Source organism: Buteo buteo, chromosome 4 (assembly GCF_964188355.1).
Source record: "Buteo buteo chromosome 4, bButBut1.hap1.1, whole genome shotgun sequence".
Classification (NCBI taxonomy): Eukaryota; Metazoa; Chordata; class Aves; order Accipitriformes; family Accipitridae; genus Buteo; species Buteo buteo.
This window is the reverse complement of record NC_134174.1, coordinates 52,418-80,261: the sequence shown is the minus strand read 5'-3', so window position 1 is coordinate 80,261 and position 27,844 is coordinate 52,418. Positions and strand designations below refer to the sequence as shown.

Sequence of the window (27,844 nt, the reverse complement as noted above, 5' to 3'; positions counted from 1 at the left end):
GATGACATGCTGCTGCTAGGGAATATGGCTAGATCCTGCAGCCTGACAGAGGCAAGGTTGCCAAAGCTCCATGCCCTCCAGTTCAGCCAGTAGCGTGGCTGAGAATGTGTTCCCAGCATGCATGCATGTACAACTCCTGCATACCTGTATAGATGGCCAGCCACATAGATAACACAGAAGCACCTAGCACTCCCGTGAACGCAAACAGCGCCAACAGCCTCATACTGTTCCCCTCTATGGCAGCTCGGATTAGAGAATAGTGAAAATATATACAAATGTACATTCTGGGTCTTGTCAGCAGCTGTGCTTAGACACAGTTTGCCCATAACTGGCCCCTGGATCCAAGTCTCCCCAGTTGCTGGCATTTAGACATGCAAAGCCCTGGGGCCCACAGCTCCACTCCAGCTGCTGGTACAGACACATTGTTCACACACATGTGCACAGAGCTGGCTGGGACTCCCCTGGTCCCTCCAATGGCCAACCCTCCTGTGCTGCTTGCTTTTAGAAAGACGCGCGCATGAGTGCACGCATGCGTGCGCACACGCACTGCCACATCTAACCAGGGCTCCCCTGCCCCCTTCAGTAGCCAACCCCCTGTGGTCTTATCCTTAGAGAGACACGGACACACACATGCACCCTGACCAGGACTCTCCTGGTCCCTTCTGGTAGCCAGCCTCCCTGTGCTCTCACTCTGAGACACACAGGCATGCACATGCACGCAGCTGACCAGGACTCCCCTGATCTCTCTGGTAGCCAGCTTCCTTAGAGATTCACACATACACAAAAGCAGGTCTTGTCCTTAGAGACCTCCCAAGACCCTGTGGTCTCTGGCAGCTGGCGAGAACTCCTCTTGTCCATCTAGTAGGCAAGTCTGCCTGTGGTTTCACCCTTGGGCACCATCCCGCCTCTGTCCTGGCTCCCAGTCTGCTTCACCCACTTGCTAGCTAGTCCAGCTTGATACTTGCTAGCAATCATACATTCACTTGAACACTTGTACTTGTTTGAGTTTCTGGCACCGTGTACACACAGGTCCTCTGACCTGTGGTTGCACTGCAGTTGCTGGCGCTGAAGTTCACTTGCTCTAATCTCTCCAGTTGCTGGCACCATGGACACACAGGCCTTTTGACCCACAGTCTGATTCCAGTTACTAGCACTTAGACCCCCCCCCATACACCCACAAATGCACACTGAATAGAGACTCTCTCCCACAGTGAAAGAGTGAAAAATGGTGTTCAGTAAAAGGACAGGACAGACTGCTGATCAGATGCTGGGCATGGCCAGACAAGCATATTGAGCAGTCACTGTTTACATAGGTGGCCTTTTTTAATTCCCTTATCCTCTATTTTTTCGGTTTTGTTCCTCCCCAAATCACCTAGGTCCATCCATTTCCCTGCCTTTGATTCCTCCTCTAAACATTCCAGAAGTCTTTCGCAATCCCAAAATTCTCTTCACCTGCGTCCCATGATATATCCTATACCCCTAGGCAGTAACCACCCTTGGTGCAAAAGGTGCTCTGCTGTTAATTCATCTTCATGGGTTTCACACTTGGACAATGGGACTGATGGCTCTCTGAGGAGGGGTGGAACAGCCCCTGGAAGGACCTGGACAGGGTGTCCCTCTGAGTCAGAATTTGGGTTCTTCCCTGCCTGCCATTGCTGTTCTGTGACAGGCTTTGGAGTAGCTATGGCAGAGTGTTATTTCAGCTCCCAGACTTGCTGTTGCCTCTCTATGCTCTACTGTGGATGTGCAGAGGGACTTTTTATCACATAATGTAACAGCTGTTATGTTACATTGTATTTATTTATGGAAAAATTTTTGTTAATACTCTGAATTGCAGGTTTAGCTTTTGATCTATGACTTGGGCTGCGTCCTATACAAATAAAAACCCAGAAGTTTTATGAACTTGTAATTATAGTGATCATATCTTTTATCATGCTGATGAAATTCTATGGTTTTTGCTTTCTGGGATCTGAAATATTATCAGTTAATATATATGTATTAGTAGGATAAAGTTACCATTTGACCAAAGTGACATATAGGATTATCAAGCTGAAGACCTCATCACACACATAATACGCTGGTGCGTGTTGAAAGCAAGCCTGCATGTCTGTCAAGCTCATAACCTTGGGTTTTTTTATTTTGTGGCTTATGTTTTCAGCTGAGCTCCTTGCAGGAAGTGATTCAGGAGAAGGAAGCTCTCCTGAAAGAGCAGGTTCACCAGCACCAAGCTGAATTACGCAAGATAGCGGCCCAGTCAGATTTGGAAGTAGTGATGCAGCAGGTATATTTGATATAATAATCTTGTTATGGGAGGAGAAAGGGAAACAAATTTTACTAGTCTCAAGACACCCTGAGAGAGCAGTCCTCATCACAGTAACTCAGAAGGGGTGAGAAGAGATATGATTTGATTGATTGGTGGTTTTTGGGATGCTAGTTTGGACTTTCAGAGTGTTGGCTTCAATCTGCTGATTTGCTGTCAGTTGAAAAGAAAGCATAGTTAAAAAGAAGTATTAAATTATTGTGCTCCAGTTCCCTGTTTGTAGAACAATGGTGAGCTCTTCCTACTGCACCAGGGCTCCAGAATAAGTGTCAACAAAAATGAAGTTATTCAGGCTATTAAAGTAACTGTGTTATGAAAACTAGGTGTATGGATGAAACCAGGAAATCTAGCCTTCTTATGTTAGCCTCCCAGATACTGGTATAGCACTCTCTCTCTTGCAGAACCTGCGTACACTTCAGAGAAAGCTAGAGGAGCAGGAAGCAGCTCTGCTAGGACGAACTGAGGTGGTAGAATTGCTGCAGCAGGAATTACGTACTGCTGAACAACAAAACCAGGTACCTTTTCATGCTTTGCTTATTGCTTTACTCTCATGTGCAAGTGGTGGATGGGGCTTTTGTCAGTAGCTCAGAAATCACCAGATTAGCTTATTTCTGGCACCAGGTTTCCAGAATGAAATCAGCTGGGGGGCTCCCTCGGGTCAGGTTTTAGAGCTGCAGGTCTGTATGCATAGCTTGTAGTAGGCCCAGCCAAACAACGGGGATAGGGATGCTGCAGCAACCATCTCTAGTAACCCAGATTCTGGGAAGGTGGACAGGGACAAAATCTATCCATACTCCATGCCGCTGACTGATACATTCGAAGCCATCAAATACACGATGCATCGCCTAAGACAGAAGTGCCTAACACAGCACTGCTGTAGCTACACTGTTTCTGGACTGCAGTATCCAGACCAGATCAGAGCATAGACAGATATTCTTTGGTACGTCTTGCTAAAAACTTGCTAATATGATGACACAGCTTCTGGAGTGGTATTGGCTCTCACTTAATCATTTTGCAGCGTAAAGAGAATGAGATCAAATCTGTGCATATATGACTATATATACATCTGCCCCTTGAGACAGGGTTTAGTATGCAATCTCTTAAAAGGCTTGTTTGCAGATAAAGGGTGAGTGTATTTTTTTTTTCCAATATCTGAACTTCTGAAAATAATTCTCCATCTCTTTAGAAGAGGCTTATACTAGATCAGTCTCATGTTAGTAGGCTGCACAATCTCCAGCCAATCTAGTGCCGAACCTCACTTTGATAACTTTTACGCACTTATGCATCACTCTATTTTCTTTTCCTGTGTGTCCCAGCCAGGCATAGTGGTGGGACCTCTTACTACCAGGAAGAGGTGAAGAACCTCAGTGAGCTGACTTGTACTCACTACTGATTACATTGCTCACCAGTGTGTTTCATGGAGTGTTGGCATGGATATTTTCATGGCTTGGTTGTTGGGGTCCCCAACTCCTCCCTTGTGTCTTTGACTCCCCTCTTGCACATTATGTGGTCAGAGGGAGACCTTGGTACACATATAAGCTTGAGGCCATGTGGCTGAAGCTCTCTTCCTACCTATAAAGTAAAGAGAGCTCCTCATCAGCCACCTGATGAAACTAGCTATGCTGACTGTCCACACCTCCAGGAGAAGTTTGACAAAAGGAATTCTGGCAAGTGTAGGGTCTGTTTCTGTTCCTTGGTTGTCTTAAATCTCTGGTCAGTGTCGACCAGCTTTCTGGTATCTTTCTTGAAACAGTGGGTACTGTGTGAAGCACGCTGTTACCTCCAGTTTCCTGTTTCAGCATTTTTGACTCCCTATCACATACATGCTTTGGTTCTGTTTTTTAACTGTACTCTGTAATTGTTGAGTTCCCCCTATTTTGTTGTAGCCCTTCCTCTCCTTTTTGGGAAGCTTTCTTTCCTCCAAAAGAGAACTCATGGCCACTGTTCTGTTGTTTTGTTCCTCTACATCCCCCTGCTCTAAATTAAGACTTATCTTTTCTTTACCAAAATTGAGAGTTCTTGTTTCACCCAGCATTGCTTTCTTGCAATTTGCAAATAGTAGGGCAGTTTCTTTCTAACAAATTGAGATTTCTGCCATGTTTATTTCCTCCTTTCTGCTACTTAGATGTTTGAAAAGGATTTAATGACAATTTTAAAATATAATTCGGGTACTTTGCTTTGGCAAGGTATTGAACTAGTTGAGAGTTGAGTTCATTTCCATATCCTTTTACAGATACTCCTAGATCAGTGCCAGAAGATGGAAGTGGATCTAAGCTCCCTGAGGGATGTGCTAGATGCAGAGAGACAAGAGTCTCAGGATCTCAGAGGGAAGGTGGAGCTGGAACTAGCTGAGAAGAAGCTGTTGTCCCATCGCTTTCAGGAGGAGGTGCAGTATCTCTCGGAACAGCTGGAAGAGGCGAGAAGAGCACAAGATGAATTAGAGGTGAAGTATAAAGACCTGGAGCAGAAACAAAGGCTGGAGGTGGAAGAGAAAAACCTGCAGATCCATTGTCTTAAGGTGTCTGAGCAAGAGCTGCAATCTAGCCATGCTGCCCTTGTAGCTGAAAATGATCAGCTGAAACAGGATGTTGACCGGCTGTTGGTGTTGTCTGCTGAAAACAGTGCTACAATACAGAAACTACAGGGTGAGCAAGCACAGCAGTTTGGTGAAGCATGTTCTTAAGAGCCTAAGGATTATTGGGTTGCCTTCTATTTGGCTTTGTTTTTATGATAGCTCATGAGAAAGTCTTGGTATAACAATTCATAATTTCCTAGGAACATAGGAGTGGTTGTACTGTATCAAACTAAAGGTCTCTAGTGCGATCCCACCTTTCTGTCTTTGGCAGTGACCAAAGCCAGTTACAAGAGGAGGAGCATAAGACTAGGGCAGCATATGTGGTGCTTTCTTTGTGCACTGTCCCAGCCTATAATTTTTTGAGGCTTATGGATTTCTTGAGCCAGATGTATTTTTTAAACTAATTTTGATAACACATTGGATTTTTTCCATCAACTTTTGTAAGTTCTTTTTAGATGTGCCACATTCTTCAGTGTCTGAATTTCTACTGAAATTATAAGTAAAACAGCCAAGGAAAGCAAAGTGTACCATTTTCTCTCTAGGCTTGTATTTGAACTAATAACATTGATCTTGCCTCAAGCTATTATTTCAAATTGATTTTCTTCCAGCTCCTTTACAGCTCAAAACTGAAGCAGTGACTAAGAGATAATGGATCTCATATACTATTGTGCATATGTGTAAACTGGATATATTTCAGAAAAAAAGGCAAGAACGCACCTTAACTTCCTTTTTTCCCCTCCATTAGATGAACTTGTACAGAAATGTGAAGAATTTGTCTGCTATCAGAATAAGCTGAAATCCCAGTCAGTAGTGCAGGTCTCTGAATTGAAGAAACAGGTACGATCTTTTCTTACAGGTCTCCTGAAGTTTTCCTGTATGTTAAGGAACTGAAACAGAATGAAATGTTTGGAAGTCCTTTTTTATGATGTATTGCTTAAGAAAGGCTTTTATGGGTTCTCTCAGCTGATGGACAGACATGTTATGACTATGGAAGCCTGGAAAGAGGAGTCAATTTGAGTAATTTAAAAGTTGCCAATTGATTTGTTAAAAGGTTAACTGAAAGATCAAAGACTAATGTGTGTGTATAAACTGTACTGAAATTCATCTTTCTCTCCTCCATCCTGTGTTTAAACAGGATGGAACAACTTCACAGGAAAAAATAATAGATCAGGAAGATAGGAATGGGACTTCACTCCTACCCACAGAAAACTTGGAAAGACAGAAGACTGAAGGTAGTATGATTATCTTACCTATTTTAATATTGTTCAAATATTTAAGAATTATTCTTGCCTATTTTTAGATAATAAACATATCCATGGTTACTGCTTCATTATGCTTTTGTTGCCAAGATCTTAAAAAATACTATATAATTCTTTCCAGTGGTTAAAGTGGAGTTTAATTCTAAAGGGAAAAGGAACTATTTGAATCTCAGGCAGTGAACAGACTGACAGAAACAAATAAGTAAACTGTCTGAATTTATTTTAGAAAGACTGGGCTGTGCATCATAGGCCTGCCTGCATGGTGTTGTCTTGTGATATGAAACAATGGTTGGTGTTTAGGCCATGAGACAGAATGGGCAGAACTTGTTACCTGTATGGTTCACTTGCTTCATGTTCCTGCATGTATGATCCATAGTGATAGGTGCAAAGAATGTGGGGAAGACATGAAAAAGCTAGGGTGAAGGCGAGGATGGTAATATGGGATTGCAGGCTTTTCTAGAAAAGGGTGCCAAGGTTAGTTTCATTGTGATAGAGCATACTAAGTTTAAAGAATAGTTTTGGTTTATTGGATTTTTTGTTCCATTAATGTTGGTTATGCTTAAGGATGGTAGAATAAATTTTGTATTCCAGGACACTGTGCACTTGCACATTCTTAGATTGTAGAAAATAAGATATAACTGAAGTAGTACCTCCTCCCTGATACAAAATGCTGACAATCTGCAGGTGGTGCTTCTGGAGGCATTATTTTTGATAGCTTTTGCTGAAACAGTAAAGGGCCCATACATATGCCACATTAAAAAAAAAAAGACAATTAATTTGGTTTTGAGTGTCTAGGCATGTAGACTGGTAGCGGTAATATCACCACTCTATCAGAATTATAGTATAAAAAGACGGTTCCCACATTTTTTTATTTTAGGGTATGGTGTGCTATGGCAATAGGCTGTCTTGATTTTTTGCAGAAATAAGATTCCTTTTGCTTCCCATCATTCAGAGTTATACCCTCTTCATAAGAATACTGATGGGGGAATAATAACCAATAATCCAGATTCCTGCAGTCCTAGAACATCTCCCTTCTCTTTTTTTTTTTTTTTTTTCCATGAACTCAGAAATGCAGGTGTTTAATGGACTTCAAGACATCATTTAGACTCATAGAATGGTTTGGGTTGGAAGGGACTTTCAAAGATCATCTAGTCCAACACCGCTGCCCTGGGCAGGGACATTCTTCACTAGATCAGGTTGCTCAGAGCCCCATCCCACCTGACCTTGAACATTTCCAGGGATGGAGCATCTACAACTTCTCTGGGCAACCCAAAGAGAAGAAGCCCTCTTGAAAGGCTGCAATAAGGCCTCCCTGAAGCCTTCTCTTCTCCAGGCTGACCAACCCTACTCTCTCAGCCTTTCTTCATTGGAGAGGTGTTCTAGCCCTCTGAACATTTTTGTGGCCCTCCTCTGGACTCACTGTAACAGATCCATGTCTGTCTTGTACTGGGGGACCCCAGAACTGGACACAGTACTCCAGGTGGGGTCTGACAAGAGCAAAGTAGAGGGCAAGAATCATCTCCCTCGACCTGCTGCCCACACTTCTTTTGATGCAGCCCAGGATATGATTGGCTTTCTGGGCTGCAAGCGCACATTGCCAGCTCCTGTCCAATTTTGTGTTTATCAGTATCCCCAAGTCCTTCTCTGCAGGTTGGCTTTCGATCCATTCACCCCCTAGTCTGTATTGCTACTGGGGATTGCCCCAACCCAGGTGCAGGACCTTGCACTTGTTTAAAGCCCTTACCCCTTGTCCTGTCACTACATGCCCTTGTAAAAAGTCCCTCTGCACCTTTCTTGTAGACCCCCTTTAGGTACTCGGAGGCTGCATAAGGTCTCCCCAGAGCCTTCTCTTCTCCAGGCTGAACAACCCCAACTCTCTCAGCCTGTCTTCGTCAGGGAGGTGTTCCAGCCCTCTGATTATCTTCATGGCCCTCCTCTGGACTCGCTCCAACAGGTCCATGGCCTTCTTATGTTGGGGGCCCCAGAGCTGAACGGAGTACTCCAGGTGGGGTCTCACAAGAGCAGAGTAGAGGGGAAGAATCACCTCCCTCGGCCTGCTGGCCACTCTTCTTGTGATGCAGCCCAGGATACGGTTGGCTTTCTGGGCTGTGAGCACACATTGCTGGCTCATATTCAGTTTTTCATCCACCAATACCCCCAAGTCTTTCCCCACAGGGCTGGTCTCAATCCACTCATTGCCCGGCCTGTATTTGTGCTTGGGATTGCCCCAACCCATGTGCAGGACCTTGCACTTGGCCTTGTTTAACTTCATGAGGTCTGCATGGGCCCACCTCTCAAGCCTGTCAAGGTCCCTCTGGATGGCATCCCTCTAGCAAATCAACTGCACCACTCTGTGTGGTGTCATCTGCAAGCCTATTGAGGCTGCACTCAATCCCACTGTCTATGTTGCGAATGGAGATAGTAAATAGTATTGGTCCCAGTATGGACCCTTGAGGGACACCACTCATTACTGGTTTCCACTTGGACAGTGAGCCATTGACTGTAACTGTGCACACAGCCATCCAGCCAGTTCCCTATCCATCTAACAATCCATCCGTCAAACCCGTATCACTGCAATTTAGTGGTAAGAATGTTGGGGGTACCATAACAAAGGCCTTACAGAAGTCCAGCTTTTAATCTGATATCATGCCCTGAGTTAAGATTGAGTATATCCAAAATGTACCTGGGAGGCTTTCATCACCTTTCTTAAAAAGCAGGTCCTTCTTCCACTGAAAGGAATTCCACCTGAAAAATGCAGTGACTTTTAGAGCTTCACTGTCATGTTACTTAAAAGGTCTTTCCCAATGCATGTTTACCTGAATGTTTACTTCAAAACAAGCTTTTTTTTGTTGCAATTCTGTTTCCAGTACATGTGTTGAACACTTGGTTACTGACATTTTTTAACATTTTAAACACTGGAAGATGTAATTTCTTAAAAAAAAAAAATTTAAAAAAATCATCATCTTTCAAACCTCCTCTGTAGGTTCTTGTAATGGTTTAACCCCAGCTGGGAACTAAGCACCACGCAGCCACTCACTCGCTTCCCCCCCACCCAGTGGGATGGGGGAGAGAATCAGAAAAAAGAGGTAAAGCTCGTGGGTTGAGATAACAACAGTTTAATAGGATAGAAAGGAAGAAAATAATAATGATAATAATAGCAATAATAAAATGACAATAATAATAATAATAAAAGGATTGGAATATACAAAACAAGTGATGCACAATGCAATTGCTCACCACTCACCAACTGATGCCCACTTAGTTCCCGAACAGTGATCTCCCCCCAGGCCAACTCTCCCCAGTTTATATACTGGGCATGATGTCAGGTGGTATGGAATATCCCTTTGGCCAGTTTGGGTCAGCTGCCCTGGCTGTGTCCCCTCCCAACTTCTTGTGCCCCTCCAGTCTTCTTGCTGGCTGGGCATGAGAAGCTGAAAAATCCTTGACTTAATATAAACACTACTCAGCAACAACTGAAAACATCGGTGTGTTATTCATGTTCTTCTCATACTAAATCCAAAACATGACACTATACCAGCTACTAGAAAGAAAATTAAGTCTATCCCAGCTGAAACCAGGACAGTTCTAAATACTTTTATACTCCTCTTGATCTTCTGATGACTTTCTAATTTGTTGGTCTTATTTAAAGTGTGATGCCTAAAACTGCCCACAGTACTGCAATCTTAACTTGAGTAGAATGAAATAAGGATTTACAAATAGTTACCTTGTATTTTGATTTGTTAAGCAGACCTCAACAAATGCTTCCAAACTAATTAACTATCATTTTCTAAAATATAAGCACTTTTGAAATCTTTGTACGGTCTTTTAATTTTCATGGGCTTAGCAATACATTATACCATTATATCTGCCGCTCCCTTTACTAGTCACGTGGATTCCTTAAACTTCTCTTGAAGCAACTCTTTGAGTGATTGAATGTCTCTCCTCCTGCTACATAAGAGACCTTTGGGTTTATCTTTTTTTACTTTGCCGTCTACACTAAGGAGATAGACAAGAATTAGGTTAACAGTTGGACTTGATGATCTGAAGGGTCTTTTCCAACCTAAATGATTCTATGATTGTGTCATCATCAGGAAAAGCCTATGAAGTTCAGCCAATTTCAAAGAAAGCAAACATCTGGATTGAGAGCTAGAGATTGCTTTTCAGAGTCAATGTACAGATAATTTAACATTAGATATAAGGCTTTCCCTAGTTCACTTAGTGGAAGAAAACATTGTTCAAAGACTACAGTATGGTATGAATTAATAAAGGAAAGCTGTTATCACAGAAGACGGACAGACTGCTTTCCAGATGTTAGAATTCACAACAACAATTAATCTGAACCTCCTCAAAATACGTAATACTTTTAACTTAGCAAATACTGTTTTATATAGTTGATTGTATATAAAAAAGAGTTTAAAGGGGCACAAAGGAAAACCTTATACCATATGTTAATGCTGTGTTCTCTCTGCATACTCAGAATTGGAAAGTACAAAAATTCTTATCCCTAACAGAGCTGTTTAACTTGATCCTGAATTTTATTTTGCACATATATTAAAATATGTTTCATATCTATCATTGATAGTTACGCGTTCACAAAAGTGGGGGCTGTTTTTTAATGCTTCTAGTTAGGTTTATATTTCTGGGGAAGACAGACGTATAAGTTGTTTTACTGGCTCTTATACTAAAAGGCTGAGGCATCATCTCTAATAGAATTAGCTAGAACTGAGATGAGTCACAGGATAATTTATGTTGGAAGGGATTAAAGGCAGATTTTAGTGCAGCTTCCTCCTAGAAGCAGGATCAACTGTGAGATCAGACTGGGTTGCTCAAGCCTTTATCCAGTCAGGTCTTGAAAACCTCCAATGACGGTGACTGTACAACCTCCCTGGGCAGCCTGTTATGACACGTGACTGTCCTCATGGCAAAAAAAGGTTTTCATTACATCCATTTGGAACCCATTTTGTTTCAGTATATTAGTGTTGTCTTTCGTCCTCCTGCCTTGCACCATTGTAAAAAGCCTGGCTCTGTCTTCTCAATAACCTCTTCATAGTTGGAAGGCTGTTTTTAGGTCTCCCCAAAGCCTTCTATTCTCCAGGGTAAGAAAGCCTTGTTCCCTCAGCCTCTTCACACAGGGCAAGTGCTCCAGCCCTGTGACCATCTTGGTGATCTTCCACTGAACTTGCTTCAGATGATCAATGTCTTTCCTATAGTGGGGGTCCAAAACTGAATGCAGTACTTGAAATGCAGTCTAATGAGTGCCCAGTAGAAGAGGATAATATCTTTGATTGATCTGCTGGCTAGACTGCTATTCATACAGTCCAGGATGCTGTTGACCTTGTTTGCTGCCAGGCATACTTGCTGGCTGATGTTTAGCCTAATGTCTAGCAGATCATCTTCAACCTTTCTTGCAGAGCTGGTCCCTAGCCGGCATTCCTGGGGTGGAACTTTATGTTTTTCCTTGCTGAATTTCATGAGGTTCCTGTTGCCCCATTCTTCTAGCCTGTCTAGGTTGCTGAAATGGCAGCCCTGCCAGCGAGGGTATCAGCTGTTTTCCCCCATTGTGCTGTGTTCTCCAAACTTCACTGTGGACTCTGCCACCTGCTGCACCACTTGGACAAACACGTCTGTGGGGCGGAATGGGATCCACCCAAGGGTACTGAGGGAGCTGGCAGAAGTTCTCATCAAGCCACTTTCAATTGTTTACCAGGAGTCCTGGCTAACTGGGGAGATCCCAGTTGACTGGAGGTTAGCAAAATGTGACGCCCATCTACAAGAAGGGCCAGAAGGAGAATCTGGGGAACTACGGGCCTGTCAGCCTGACCTCAGTGCTGGGGAAGGTTACGGAGCAGATCATCTTGAGTGCCATCATGCGGCGCACACACAGGACAACCAAGTGATCAGACCCAGTCAGCATGGGTTTATGAAAGGCAGGTCCTGCTTGACTAACCTGATCTCCTTCTATGACAAGGTGACCCGCTTAGTGGATGAGGGAAAGACTGTGGATGTTGTCTGCCTAGACTTTAGTTAAGCCTTTGACACCGTCTCCCACAGCATTCTCCTGGAGAAACTGGCTGCTCACGGCTTGGACAGGTGTACTCTTCACTGGGTAAAAAACTGGGTGGCTGGCTGGGCCCAAAGAGTTGTGGTGAATGGGGTTAAATCCAATTGGTGGCCGGTCACAAGTGGTGTTCCCCAGGGCTCAGTATTGGGGCCAGTTGTCTTTAATATCTTTATCAGTGATCTGGACAAGGGGATCAAGTGCACCTTCAGTAACTCTGCAGACAACACCAAGTTCAGCAGGACTGTTGATCTGCTTGAGGGTAGGAAGGCTCTCCAGAGGGATCTGGACAGGCTGGATTGATGGGCTGAGGCCAGTTGTATGAGATTCAACAAGGCTGAGTGCTGGGTCTTGCGTTTGGGTCAGAACAACCCCATGCAATGCTACAGGCTTGGGGAAGAGTGGCTGGAAAGCTGCCCGGTGGAAAAGGACCCAGGGGCGCTGGTCGACAGCCGGCTGAGTATGAGCAGGCAGTGTGCCCAGGTGGCCAAGAAGGCCAACGGCATCCTGGCTTGTGTCAGAATTAGTGTGGCCAGCAGGGGCAGGGAAGTCATCGTCCCCCTGTACTCGGCGCTGGTGAGGCCGCACCTCGAATACTGTCCTCAGTTTTGGGCCCCTCACTACAAGAGAGACATTGAGGTGCTGGAGCTTGTCCAGAGAAGGGCAGCGAAGCTGGTGAAGGGTCTAGAGCACAAGTCTTACAAGAAGCAGCTGAAGGAACTGGGATTGTTTAGCCTGGAGAAAAGGCGGCTGAGGGGAGACCTTATCGCTCTCTACAACTACCTGAAAGGAGGTTGTAGCGAGGTGGGGATCAGTCTCTTCTCCCAAGTAACAAGCGATAGGATGAGAGGAAACGGCCTCAAGTTGTGCCAGGAGACATTTAGATTGAATATTAGGAACAATTTCTTTACCAAAAGGGTTGCCAAGCACTGGCACAGGCTGCCCAGGGAAGTGGTTGAGTCACCATGCCTGGAGGCATTTAAAAGACATGTAGGTAGATGTGGCACTTGGGGCCATGGCTTAGTGGTGGACTTGGCAGTGTTAGGTTAATGGTTGGACTTGGTAGTCTTAAGGGTCCTTTCCAACCTAAGTGATTCTGTGATTCTACAAAAATATTCTGAGTCAAACAGCAGCTGAATTCTTGTACCAATCTTGACTTGGACCATGGCCTTTAACAATTTCTCATTTCATTTTTATCCAAATGAAAATTGAAACATTTTGCTACAATATTTCCTTCTTTTCCCTCCTTTATAAAATATTTCTTAAAGCTTGAAACTATCAACTGTCCTTTAATTTTAGTCTGTATAACAACAATTGTTCTTTTCTAAAAGGTGCTTAAAACCGCATGTTGTTTTGGTGGTTTGCCTCTTAAAAAAATAGAAAATACATTATCCAATGACAATGTTAGATATCTCCACTATATAAGTGTTACTAACAGTCATGTGCCCTGTTCTCTAAAGCTCCTGGAAGAATATCCTGTTACTTTCTAAAATAGAGTTTTAATTTTCAAAGAAATTGTTTGTGTTTGAATATTTCAGAAATACCACACTTGCAACTTGTTCTCCATGAGCCTCAGCAGGAAGCTGTGGTGGTCTCAGAAAATGTAAAGCAGGTAATGATTAAGTAGCTGAAATAAGCTAAAACTAAAATAGGTCAAGGACTGGCCTTAAAACAGCTAAGCTGTTATGGTCTTTTTTAATAATCCTCTTTGGAAGGTTATTATTAACTGGATTAATGGTGAAAGACAGAAATAGCTTCCAAATACTGCTTGTACTGTGTTCTTATCAGACTGTATTTCCCTTTGCTGGCTGTATGGAATTCTTGTGTCCTTCGTCCACCCGATCCATATTTGTGCTATTTTCTGCCTCTTGTGAGTTAGTTCTTCAGCAAAACCATAGGCTAAACTGAGGCAAGACTCAGGAAATACAATTGCGAAGGCTCAGCTGTCATTATAGGATGCCTTTCAAACCAACCCTATTCATTCCCCCTGCCCTGATGGAGATCTGGCAGACTGACTGGAGGAAGCTGTGTTCTCTTTGTTAGGTGGGAGATAAGTAGATTCTATCCTTACACTCTTCCACTGTGAACAACTGCAGGTACAACTGCAGTCAGTCTATTGCTGAGAAGAGTGCAGGATTAGATACCTGCTGCTTTGCTTTATACTCAGTCAGCAAGGTGATGGAGATGACTGCCTCTGTATATCTGTACTAAGAATTTGTTGTAGAATTGTTTGTTAGCTTAGAGCAAGGTCTGGGCTCTTTCCAGACTGCTCCACGCTGTTCCAGCCTGCCAGCAGGGGGAAGAAGATGATGCTGTGTTTTATCTAATACATTCCTCTCCAACAGACAGTTACTTGGATGCATGCCATACATTCCATTTCAGTGCTTGGAGCTTGCAAAGGCAAAGTGCACTAGACCTTGGGGCTGGAGATTGTTTCCTTATGATTGTGAGACTCATTAGTGCCCTGTACTTACATTTACGTAGCTACAGAAAATGTTAATTCTGAACACTTCATTTTGTTTTCAGTCTTTAAATTGTTGGGTTGGGGGTTTTTTACTTGCTTTTTTGGGGGTGGGAAAAAGTAGCTTTTTTTTAGAGACATTTTACTTAGTTCTGACTTGTAGTGTCTTTGTACTCTAGTTCAAACCTTTTCCCACAACAGTAGTACTAATGGTGCCAGTTGTTTCTTGAGGTGACAGACAACATGTGTTGGGAACTAGCCAGAAATTAATTGGCATTAATTTTAGGTGCATGTTAACTTACAAGTGGACTTAAGACATTAGTAGATGAAGTCTTAATTCTTGTATGGATGTCAACAGCAAACTAACCAATTTCCTGGGCTTTATTCAGCATCTGTGTGTGGGCAAAAAGGACTGCTGTGAAATAGCAAAATCTCCTCTCTGTTTCCGATGTGTTCCGTCTTCTTCAACAGTCAGGTTCAGTCCTGTCTGACAGAGAAGCGGAAGACACATAGCAGTTAGTAGATTGTTGTGGGGTGGTTTGTTTGTCTGTGTGGTAGGGCCTAGTGTAACTTTCCTGGGAAGACTGCACATTCTTTATCTGCTGGAGTAGTGAGGCATACAGTGACCAGCACATGACTTCTCACCTTCTCTGCTTGGGTGGTTCGGTGAAAGGTTATGAATCTGTAGTTAGTCCCTTTGAAGCAGTGAAGACAGAAGAGGAAGCATCTCAAGGTGGGAAAGAAGTTATTAGAATTGTTGCATTCATTGATATCCTAATCTGCTGAGATGTGTCTTAGTCACTTGCTTAACATCAAAACCAATCTATTTTTTTTTACTTTTTCATTAGGCATCAGAGTTGTGTCTAAAGTTGGGACTGATAGTTTTTACTTAAAGCATGGCAGAGCAGCAGGCAGCTAAGATGGCTGTCTTCTAATGCAAAGATCATGGCTCAAAACCAAGTATTTTTTCTTCAACCAATAGAATAAGAATGTTGGACCTGAGGTGAAATTGCAAGACTTGCAGACTCTGGAAGCTCCAGCCTCTTATGTAGACTGCTCTTCTACAGGTGAGGACACAGAATAAGGCATGTGACAAGAAAATTGTTCAAATTTGAGAAGTCTCAGGGTCAAATCTAAGGTGATTTGGAAAGAGGGGCTTTGAGGTCAGAATATGAAGATGTACAGGAGATTGAAAGGGTGCACATGACGTAGAAGAGAACATTCTAATGTGGGACAGATAGGATATATCAGAAGAGAAGAAAGAAGTGGTTCCTAAGATGAGAAAGAGAGAAGGATTTGAAGGAGAGTGTGTTTGTAGATGCAAAGGCTGATGTGTAAGACACCGAAGAGAGTTAAGATAAGATGAAGAATTGGGTTCCTCTCTGCAAGCTAGTAAATTTCTTTTCGTGTCTGGAATTACCACCACCATCCCTGCCCCCAAATTATTAAAAAAAAAACAAAAAAAAGACCAAAACCAAACAAAAACAACCTGCTACCTAGTTCACTTGTCTCTTTGCCTCTTCATTCTTCTGTAGAGGTTAGATATAGTGTAGTCTTAGGGGATGTTGGCATGCAGCAAATGCAGGAGGTTTTGCATGTGCAGAGCTATTGGGGATGTCTAGGTGCAATGCATAAAATGCATAGGCTCAAACTTTTTTTGTTGTTTTTCTTTTTCTTTCTCACCTTGGAAACTAGAGAAGCTCCAGTCCCATATATTGTCTCTCCATTTACCTGCTGACTTTACATGCAACTCCTTATGCTGATGGTGACAAGTGTACCTTTTATCACTAGGTGTGTCAGGAAAGCTGGTGAATTCTGAAGTGCAAAAGCCTTTTGATGACACTTTGGTGCTCCCTGAGGTACAAATTTAGTCTGGAACTTTTCTTTCTCTCAGTATTGTATGCATCTGTGGACGTGAAAACTTTTAATTTAGTTTAAAAGCCCCAAAGTTGGTTTTTTAACATCCTGTAACTTAAAGTGGTTGTTGCAACTCTGCAACAGGCTTTAAGAGATAGTGGTCTTTTAATGGTTCCCCATAAATTGTTTCTGCCCTCCAAACTGATGAACAGACAGCCTTTAAGACATAAGATGTTGACTTATTTGTGGGCTGCTGATCCATGCTTTCTGGGAAGGATTTGTGACTGCTTTTCTTTTGTAATCTGTTTTTGGGGGTGGGAGGAAACCTTAAGACCATTATGTGGAAAAAGGCAAGCACTTTGGTCCAGATGCTTTGTCTAGTGCTGTCACTTTGAAGATGGACACAGACTGGAATATGGGCTTCTACACTGTTTCTTTGCCATGTTAAATGGACAGATAGAACAGGGGAGAAAACCTCCTCATTCAGAGACTATGGATAGGATCCTAGGAAAATGTGGCTGGATAAGTACACTGGAGGGCTTGTGAGAATCGCAGGAGAACTGAAACACTTCAGAATCATACTATCTTGTAATCAAGAGAGAATGGGAAATAAGGGAATAGGAAGTTACATGTATGGTCTAATCCTAAAGCCAGAATCATTCATGCTGCAACTTCAGAAACTGAAATGAACAGAAATGACCTGAGGAGTCCTCCTGTTATTAATGAGGCTACTGTTTATTGCAATAGCCAGCTCAAGAGAGGGTATCCTTACAGTACAAAATGTGGAAAGCAGATGCTTCCAAAAGTGACCCTTTCCCAGGATTCAAAGGAAAATTGAAACCTATTATTTTCTTTTAGGCAAGAACAGATGGCTTTCCCAATGGAAGTGAGCAGTTTACTGAGGAAAGTTGTCCACCTGGAATTCTAGAATATCTTGCTGCAGAGAAACAGAAGGAGCTGTCAGTTTTGCTGCTGGAACTAAAAGAAGCCCAAGAAGAAATAACTTTTCTGAAAAGGCAGCTAAAGGGCCCAAATGGCCAAACTTCTACAGGTAACCAAACAGGAGAATCAGCTAACCAGCTGGAAGATAATTCCCAGATTTGGTTTCTTGAGAGGGAAGAGCAAAAGGCTTCGGATACACAAAATGAATTGGGCAGTAGCTCATTACTGAGAGAAATAGAAATGCAGCAAATTGGTGTGCTTCAGGAAAACAGAATCAGTCTTCGGGAAGTGCCCCAGGGGACCACTGTCCCCTGCAGACGGGAGATGGAGGCAATGCGGGAAGTCTCTATAGCAGATCCAGAGCCTGGCACCTCTGAATCTCAAGAACTGATAAAGTTACAAAACCAAATTATAGAACTGCAAATAATTCTGCAGAAATCAGAAGAATCCTATAAGAAAGATCTAGGAGAAAAAGGTGCAGAAATAAATAGGCTAAACCAGTTGGCTGAGGAATACAGAAAAAAAATAGAGGATTCTGACAGTGCATTTTGTGTTTTGACTGAAGAACGCGATCAGCTCCTGTGTCAGATGAAGGAACTTTCTACCATAACAGAACTGAAAGAGCAAGTGAAGCAACTTGAGGAAAATTTAGCTCTTTCAGAAAAGCAGAGACTGTCAGACAGTGAAAGCAGTCTTCTGAGAGAACAAATCCAGAGCCTTAAAAATGAATTTAAATCCAAGGAGATAAAAATTGAAGCTTTGCAAAAAGACTTGGATGAAGCACAGTTTCAGCTTTCTGACCAGGACATGCAACTAAAAGATCTGAGAAGCCAAATCAAGAAGAAGGAATGTGAAGTACTTGATCTGGAACAACTCTTGAGGAAGAATACAGCTGAGATAGAAGAGCTTTCCCAAAACTTAGCCTCAAAGGGACACGAAGCAGCAAGCCTAGAACAGCTTGTTGCTGAACACACCAGGTCTATAGAGAGCCTGCAACAAACCTTACTGGAGAAAGACCAACAGATGACAGAAATCAGTATCAGCATGTCTGAGAAAATGGTCCTGCTGAATGAAGAGAAATTTTCTCTAGGAAATGAGCTGAAGAGTCTTAAAGAGCAAACAAGTCTATTATTAAAAGCCCAGGAAGAAAAAGACCAAAACATTGAAGCAAAACATATATACCTGAAATGTGAGGCATCTGAGCAGCAGTATGAGACAGACGCAGCACATAAAGAAAGTGAGGTATTAGTAAATAAACTTGAACTTCTGAAAAAAGAAAACGAGCAAGTAAAGCGGAAGCTGCAAGCAGCACTTGTTAACAGGAAGGAGCTTCTGAAGAAGGTTAGCAAATTGGAGAATGAATTGGTACAATTGAGAAGAGAACATGAATCAGAAACCTCAGTGGCTCAAGAAGCTGAAGGGGAAGAAAATATGACAAGCATGATAAGCAGACAAGTGAAACTTGAAAGCCAGCCCAGTGAGGAGTATCTAATACAACTGCTTTCTGAAAAGGAATCTGAGTTGCAGAGCATCCGGAAGGACCTGCTGGATAAAGAAACTACTGAAGCACAATTGCAGGCAGTGATTGAGGAAATGAGGCGAAGTTTGCAAGGTAAGACAAACATTGTTTCAATTAGAGATGAAATCATGGAGAGTCAGCCAACTGCTGACAAAGTAACTGAAACCAATAAAAGCCCAAAAGATTATGAAGAAAAGGAAAAAAATAGTTCAGCAGCTACAGATCTCGAAGAAAACCAAAAGTCTGCTCTGAAAGAGAGGATTTCAACTCTTGAACAAGAAAAAGAACAACTTCAAAAAAAACTTCAGGAAGCCCTGTTATCTCGCAAAGACACTATAAAAAAGGCTCAAGAAAAAGACAGGCATCACAGAGAACAGCTGAAACAGCAGAAAGATGATTACAACATCCTACAAGAACAATTTGATAAGCAAAGCAAAGAGAAGGAGAGCATCCAAGCTCAGCTCAGGCAGCTCCAAGAACAGAAAGGATCAACAGAGAGTGTTCTTGGGAATCAAGGTGGGTTGGATTCTTCATGCATGGAAGCAGAAAATACAACAAATAACAAGTTTGTACAAGTTGCAGATGTTTCTGGGGAAGAGTTTGAGAAAAAACTTGAAAAATTGCAGATGGAGAAAGAGGAATTGGAATATAATGTTAGCCATATGCAAAGTGAACTTGCTTGCAAATCAGAATTAGTCTTTCATTTGCAAGAACACATAGCACAGCTGTTTCTGGAGATAGAAGGGCTGAAGAGAACCTCTGACCAAGCTGAAGCTAAGGCAGCAAGTCTTCAGACAGAATTGGAGGAGAGTCGAGCAAAAATTTCTAGAGAGGGCAGTCTGGAAGACCTGAAAACACTTATGCACCAAAAGGATAAAGAAATGGAGTTTCTTAACTTGCAGTTAAGGGAGAAAAGTGAAGCTCTCAATAATGTGCAGGCACAGTTGCTGGAAAAAGAGAATTCAGTCAAGAGACTATGTAGTCAGTTGGAAACTCAAGCTCAGGTACATGAGGAACAAAGCAAGCGACTGCAAACGGAGTTGCTTGAAATTCAGGAGAAGCAAGATGATGGTGCAGAAGCAGCTAAACAGAAGAATCAAATGCAGAGAAAGTTGCAAGCTGCACTTATCTCTAGAAAAGAGGCGCTAAAGGAGAGCAAATCTCTAAAAGAGGAGCTGGCTAATGCTAAAACTACTATTGAAGACCTTTGTGTCAAGTTGACAAATATGGAAAGCCAAATATGTGGCCATGTTAAAGAAATAGATACTTTAACAGAAAAATTAGCAGGCCTCACTGAAGAGCGAGAAAAACTTATTGCAGAAGTCGATAAAGTACTTACAGAAAATCAGAATCTTGATGGATGCTGTAAAAACCTGACACTTACTCTAGATAGGGTTGTTCTGGAAAAGGAGAAGCTGGAGAAGGAGATCGAATCCTTGAAATGCTTTCAAGCTGCTGAGAGTTCTGAGTGGCATGAGAAATACAGGGAGCTTCATAAAGAATATGAAACTCTCCTGCAGTCATACGAGAATGTGAGTAATGAGGCTGAGCGGATTCAGCGTGTTTTGGAAACTGTTAGGCAGGAAAAGCAGGAAATTTTCATTAAGCTGAAAAGTGTTGAAGCAAAAAAAGAGGAAATAGATAAGCAGCTACAGGAAGCTGGACAGGAAATTGATGGAATGAAGGAGAAAATGAGGAAATTTGCAAAATCAAAGCAACAAAAGATCCTGGAACTAGAGGAGGAGAATGAGAAGCTTAGAGCAGAGATGCGTTTTACAGATGGAGAGCTGCACAGGACTGAAGATGTCTTTACAAATACTAGCCTGAAAGAAGGTCTGGAGAGCTCTAGAAGGGATTACCAGTCTCTTTCTACTCAGCTTGAGACAGTAATGGCTGAAAAGGAGTCTCTTAATCAAGAGATCACAGACTTAAAGTGTCATTTGCAGTTAACAGAATCTAAGCTTAAGGAAAGCAGAGAACTGGTAGACAAGTATGTTGCTCAGAAGACAACAGGGGAAGAAGCAAATCAGGCAGTTGCCACACCACCACCAATGGAGAGGACTGAAAACCAAGTGGACATAAGTTTTAGACCAGAGTCTCCTACTGCAGAGCTGGAACAAAAAGCATTTAAAGGTAGTAGCCCTTGTGAAGATCTTGGTACCTACATAGAGCAGATAGCTGAGCTCACAAAGCGAATCACAGAACTAGAAAGTAATAGGAGGGCTTCAGAGCAACAGCTGGGTGACATCCGCATGTGTGTTGAGACTTTAGCAGGTGAGAAAAGGGCTTTAGAGACCCAACTGGAAGAGAAAGTCCATGAATTGAATGCTCTTCAGGACACAGTAGCAAAGATGGAACAAACAGTCCAAAAAACCAAAGATGACCTTGTCAGGATGACAGAACTGAAGGACACACTAGAGGCTGAGAAGGATGATTTGGAAGAAAGGCTCATGAATCAGCTGGCAGAACTTAATGGGAGTATTGGAAACTATCAGCAAGATGCAACAGACTTCCAGATCAAAAATGAGCAACTAAAACATGAGCTTCAGAGTTTGCAGAGAATGATGCATGAACTTGAGGAGGAGAAATGTCAGATGGCAAAGGTGAAAAATAAAGAAAGTTCAGAAAAGCAAAAGGAGTTTGTAGAAAAGCTAAAATGTAGTTGGAGGGCAGACAACAGCACACATGTAAAGGAGCTTCAGGAACTGCTGAAACAGAAACAGCAGGAGATTAAGCAGCTGCAGAAGGACTGCATTAAAAGCCAGGAAAAGAACAGTAGTTTAGAAAGAACTGTTAAAGCTCTGGAATTTCTGCAGAGTGAGTCTCAGAAAGAGGTAGATGCAGCCAAAGAGACTTTAGCTAAAGCAGTTGAAGACACCAAGAAAGCCCAAGCAGAGCTTGCTCTCTGCAGAGTAGTATTGGATGACACCCAGAGTGAGGCAGCAAGGGTTCTAGCAGAGAGTGTCAAAGTGAAAGAAGAGTTGCAGGCAAACAAAGAGAATATTAAAATTCAAATGAAGAAAAAAGATGAGGACTTTGAGAGAAGACTGGAACAGGAAAAAGATAAGCACTCAAAGGAAATTAAAAACCTGGAAGAAAAGCTGGCAACTTTGCAGAGGGAGAAAGACCGTATGGAAACAGCTGTTGGCAATCTTCAAGACTCCTTGAAGACAAAGGATCAAGAAGCTGAGCAATTGGAAGGCAGCCTAAACAAAACACTAGCCCAGCTTGCAGCCTTCACCAGGAGCATGTCTTCCCTTCAGGATGACAGGGATAGAGTGATAGGTGAATCAAAAACATGGGAGAAGAAATTCACTGAAACTATTCAAAAGAAGGAAGAAGAAATACGTTCAAAAGAGGAAACTTGTGTTGTGCTAAAGGACCAGATGAAGCACATGACCATACGTGTGGAAGAACTTCAGACTCAGATATCCAGGTAAAGAAGGTGATAATGACTCAGCTGGTATTCTTGTATTTCCTTTTGACAAGGCAGCAGCCAGAGGTGAGGTAGGATTCCCCTTTCTTTTTGCAGTATACCAGAAAGAACGAACTGTGAGTATGTAAATATGCTAAATGTGACATGTGATTGGAAAAACTAATGAATGCCTAAGATGGAGAGCAGAATTAGTCTTCCTAATAAAGCCATAAACATAAGGCTCATCTCCTGGTTTGCTTATGTTTGGATAGAAAAGATGTTTGGAGTTATGTTGCTGGGAGTTACTATGTACTTGTTGTCTGCACCAGGAGATTAACACTGTAAAATATTCCTTCTCATCATTAGAGTACTCATGTTAAATCTGTTCTCTGTGACAAGCAGTAGCCATCTGAGTACTATCTACAGTCTTTATTAATCTGAAATTTGAAATAGATTTCTTTGCATAGAGTTGTTGCATTCAGAGATTAAACTTGGCACGTCAAGAGAACAGTGGGATACATAATTCCAATTTAATCCCAAAATAGATTTTGATGGAAAGATGAAGCTATGGAAACATACCAAAAAGTAGATCTGGCAATTTCCAAAATCAAACTGTTCTTACATGAGTAAAAAATAATGTTTGTGATCAAAATGCTATATCTTTGCATGCTGGAACATGAAATGAATATCAAGCATATGAGAACAGTGATTTCACTGATTTTTTTTGTTTGTTTGTTTTGTTAGCTACAAAGGGTGAGAGAAGGAATTATTTTAATGAAAAGGAGGTGATAACATTCAGTGCTTAACCTCCTCCATTTTTTCAATATTGACATAAAGATTTATCTCATTGGACAGCTTTTAAAAAATATTCCCCCAGCACCACCCCCTTCAGACAATAGTGCAGTCAGAACTTTAAAAGATGCCTTGAATTTTAAATTGAGGGAAAACTAATCATCTGGATATTTCTAGCTTGCTTTCTTAAAGTAAAACTAATTTTGTGGCTTTTCTAAATTAGTATAATCAATAAAAACTATTACTGTGGTTTTGGATACTGTGATACTTCATTGATTTGTGACTGACTTTCTCTTCTCTGTTTTCAGGCTGGAACACAACAAGAAAGACTGGGAGTCCGAATCCAGGAAGGAGATTCAGCATCATCAAAAGACATGTGAAATGTTGCAAGAGGAAAAAAAGGAGCTTCTGACGCAGCTTGAAGGGTCTCAGAAACTGTACAGCAAGTCTCAGAATGAACAGCAGAAACTGGAGTCAGAAATCAGCAGCCTGAGAGACCAGCTTGCTGACTTACAGAATTCCTTCACCAAATGTGAAATGGTCAGAGAAAAGCTGGGGAGTGTGGTCAAACAACAAGAGACCACTATCCAGAATTTTAAATTCAGCTATGAACAGCTTGAGGCTGATCTGCAAGCTTCCAAGGACCTAACAAATAAGCTGCATGAAGAAACTAGTGCCAAGGATCAAAAGATCATTAGTTTGTTGTCTGCCAAGGAAGAAGCAGTTATGGCTGCTCTATCTGAACTACAGCAGCAACATTCTGAAGAGATGAAAGAGTTGGAGTATAGGCTAAGTAAGGAGGAAGAAGATAAAAAAGCCTTGGAAAATGAGAAGAACAAATTTCTTGACAAACTTGATCGTCTTACTGAAAAGATGAAGATAAGCAGAGAAGAAAGTAAGCAGCAGAAGGCACAGCTGGACTCCTTCACCAAGTCCATGTCATCTTTGCAAGATGACAGAGACCGCATACTGAGAGACTACAAGCAACTTGAGGAACGTCATCTTGTTATAATCTTGGAAAAAGACCAGTTAATTCAAGAGGCTGCTGCTGAAAACAATAAGCTCAAGGAAGAAATCAGGAGTTTTCATAGCCAGATGGATGACCTCAACTCTGAGAATGCCAAGCTGAATGCAGAGTTGGTGCGGTACAGAGAAGACCTGAACCAAGTGATTTCAATAAAGGACTCCCAACAGAAACAACTTCTCAAAACACAGCTTCAGCGGATCCAAATTCTGGAAAAGGAGAAGGCAATCATAGAAACACAGCTGAAGGAGTCCAAGCATACTCAGGATGATCTCAGGAAGTGCATGGAAGCCTTGAGAGAGGATAAAGTCAGTATGTCTCAAGAGATTGAAACCCTTATGTCCTCTCTGTCTCGTGTGCAGAGTGAGATGACAGCATTACGTGACGGGGGTCCTATCATGGAGTGTCAAGCACAACTAAGGGCCCGAGAGGAAGAGGCACAAGAACTGAGTCATAAGCTTTCCCTCTCACAGGAAAGGATAACAGAACTTGAGGGCGAGCTAGTATGTGTTCAAAGGGATGCAGCCAAGAGAGTGGGAGAGGCTGAGGACAGGCTTCGAAAGGAACTGAAGCACCTACATCATGATGCAGGGATAATGAGGAATGAAACAGAAACAGCAGAAGAGAGAGTAGCAGAACTGGCGCGGGACTTGATGGAAATGGAACAGAAGTTTCTTGCAGTCACAGATGAAAACAAAGATCTTAGAGCTCAAATTCAGTCTTTTGGGAAGTCCATGAGCTCTCTTCAGGATAGCCGAGACCAGGCCAATGAAGAACTTCATGTTTTGAAACAGAAATACTCTGCAGACTTAGAGGAACAAAAGAGTCTAGTGCAGAATCTTCAGAAACAGATGATTCAGCTACAAGACGAGCAACATTCCACTGCCAGGGACCGAGATACACTGCGGTCTGAGCTGACGGAACTGCGGAAAGCCACTGGTGAAAGAGGTCTCTTGGCCCAGGTTGAGAAACTTAATCAGAAGCTCAGAGCCAAAGATGATGAGCTTCTCCATTTGTCTTCAGAACTGGAAGGCTCTTCCAACCAAGTCAAATCTTTCTCCAAAGCTATGGCAAGCCTGCAGAATGAGCGAGACCATCTGCTGAATGAATTGGGCAAAACACGTAAGGTTGAAGAAGTGAAGCAACAAGCGGAAAGGAGCACTTCCACAATTCCTTCAGAAGTGCAGAGTCTTAAGAAGGCACTGTCCTCCTTGCAGAATGACAGAGACAGAGTAGTAAGTCCTTGTTCTCTCTTCCTGCTCTTACTTAAAGCCCCACAGGAGATTTGGATCTTCAGATCTTAAAATTCAGCAACTTAGATCTGGTATTTGCAATATGAAACAAAGATAATTGTCTTCACAGAATCACAGAGTAGTTGAGGTTGGAAGGGACTTCTGGAGGTCTAGTCCAACCCCCCTGCTCAAACCAGGTCAGCTGGAATAGGTTGCCCAAGGCAGTGTCCAGTTGGATTTTTAACATCTCTATTGGTGGATATTCCACTTCTCTGAGCACCCTGTTTTTTCATGTATCTGGAAATGGTTTCCGTAATTAGTTGCTCCATCACCTTCCCAGGGATGGAGATGAGGCTGACCAGCCTGCAGTTCCCCAGTTCCTCCTCCTTGCCCTTCTTGTAGGTAGGGATGACATTTGCTTTCTTCCAGTCTTCAGGAACCTCTCCCAGTCGCCATGACCTTTCAAAGGTAATTGAGTTGCCTCCCAATGACCTTAGCACTTGTGGATGCTCTCCATCAGATCCCATGGATTTAGTATGTGCCATCTACGTTATCTTCTCTGACATATGGAAGCTGTGATTTCATTGTTAATTTTGCAGTGTGGTTTCTCTTGTTAGCTTGCTTTAAAATATGGAATCATAGAAATAAGATATGGGTTCCCTGTTAACCTGCTTAGTCCACAACTGTGGAAGCTTGTGCATTTGATTTGTCTTAGATTTCTAGAAAAGACTAGAGCAGACTTGGGTCTGTTTCTCCTCTTGGCAGCTGATTGTCAAGACAGGTACAAGGCATTGCAGCTTCATTTTGACATCCTTGCTTGTATACGTAATGTGTTTCTTTGTAGTCTCTGGCACAATGCAGCTCAGCAAGTTTCAGAGTTCTAGTTTCTGGTCAGACTTTTACAATTGCTTTCCACTGTCACTTTGTCTTAGTTTTCCCTCCTGTGAATTCACAACAGACTTTGTGATACTGTCTTAAACACATCTTCCTTCTTGTCCATTTTTTATCTCATTTATTTGTAGATTTATGTCTCCTCTACTGCTGTTTTTTTGAACTTGCATATCTGTGTAGTGGTGCTAATACTAAGATAGATCCTCAGTAGAGGGGTCTACTGACTGTCTCCAGAGTCAATCATGTCATCTTGTCTTCAAAAACTGATTGCAGTGATGGATGTGTAATGACAACTTATTTCTAATTCCAGTCTGAGTAGACTGTCAAAAGGATTTTAGTTCCTTAGTTCCCTGGTTTACAGCAAGTATCAACTTCAGGAGTTATTCTTACCCAGCTCCTTCTGTCTCACTTTGTCTTCCCCTGAATAAGGGAATTAATACTGTAGTCTGGCATCTTTTTGCTACTGTATGTCAAATCTTCATGGAAGGTCTCAAAACTCACTACTCTCATTAACAATAGAATTCTCTGAGGTTTTTTGTCTGAGCAGTTTTTAGTAGACTGTTGTAATCACTGATTCAATTTCTAGTTTCTCTGTCATCTGAATGTTTCTTTTTCTCCAGATGGCCACAGTGAGAAATGCTCTTAAACACTTTAAAGTAATAAACCTAGCTGCTTGCTCAGTTGTCACACACTCTCATATTTCCCTTTAATTAAAGGTAAGAGAGCTGAAGAATCTGCAGCAGCAATACATACTAGTCGGGGTAGAATCAGCTGAAAATTCTCGCTTAAAGGAACAACTGCAGGAATATCGGCAAGATGCAGATAAACAGCACCGTCTCCAAGAACAGCTGAAGCAAGAAAGTATTTTCTACCAGGAGGAGCTCCAGCAGCTTAGGTGAGAATTGTCTGTCTTCTCACTGCCTCAGAGATGCAAATGTGCTGTTTCTTTCCTTCAAAGAGCAGTTGTGGGCAGAAGGCAAAGAAGGCATTGAGAACCTCAGCCTTAGCTGTGTCAGCTGTCACTAAATCACTTTGCCCTGTTCAGGAGCGGCCACACGTTTCCCTTGTTCGGCTTTTGCCTTGGACTTAGGGTAAAGGATTACAGCCCAGCATATTGGAAGGAAATGACTGCGTGAAATAGATCAATGAGCTTTTAATTTTTATTTCCTTCATCCAGTGGTGGCCAGTATCATCTGTTTGAGAGGAAACTTAGGCTGTTTCTTGTATTGGAGCTTATGTATATAATTACAGAATTCTCCATTCCAAGCTGATGATGAACACCCTTTATTATCACACTGATTTCGTTGTTTAGTAAATACTCATTTTGTATGACTGTCTAATTCTTTGTTTCATTTGCTCTATGTCTTCTATTTTTAAAAAAGTCTCTAATTCAAGTCTAGTAAATTGTCATCTCCAACTGGACTAAAACTAGTCAGCCAAATATGCTCTGTTCCAAAAATGGGGGGAAAACCCTTTCGGGTACTTCAGAGATCCATCTA

The 27,844-nt window shown here is 42.2% G+C and overlaps 1 protein-coding gene across 3 annotated transcripts in view; it reads left to right on the top strand.

The window, feature by feature from the left end:
* GOLGB1 (golgin B1) overlaps nucleotides 1-27,844 on the top strand; it is a 51,880-nt gene that overhangs the window by 12,169 nt on the left and 11,867 nt on the right. For 2 of the 3 annotated variants that reach the window (XM_075024463.1, XM_075024462.1), the window contains 11 exons: nucleotides 2,159-2,281; nucleotides 2,722-2,835; nucleotides 4,554-4,965; nucleotides 5,641-5,732; nucleotides 6,031-6,127; nucleotides 13,751-13,824; nucleotides 15,656-15,740; nucleotides 16,465-16,532; nucleotides 17,389-22,427; nucleotides 23,507-25,457; nucleotides 27,062-27,240. In XM_075024463.1, coding sequence (XP_074880564.1) covers nucleotides 2,159-2,281; nucleotides 2,722-2,835; nucleotides 4,554-4,965; nucleotides 5,641-5,732; nucleotides 6,031-6,127; nucleotides 13,751-13,824; nucleotides 15,656-15,740; nucleotides 16,465-16,532; nucleotides 17,389-22,427; nucleotides 23,507-25,457; nucleotides 27,062-27,240 — 8,234 coding nt within the window. The remainder of the gene's footprint in view (nucleotides 1-2,158; nucleotides 2,282-2,721; nucleotides 2,836-4,553; nucleotides 4,966-5,640; nucleotides 5,733-6,030; nucleotides 6,128-13,750; nucleotides 13,825-15,655; nucleotides 15,741-16,464; nucleotides 16,533-17,388; nucleotides 22,428-23,506; nucleotides 25,458-27,061; nucleotides 27,241-27,844) is intronic. The other variant, XM_075024464.1, reaches the window with a different exon arrangement.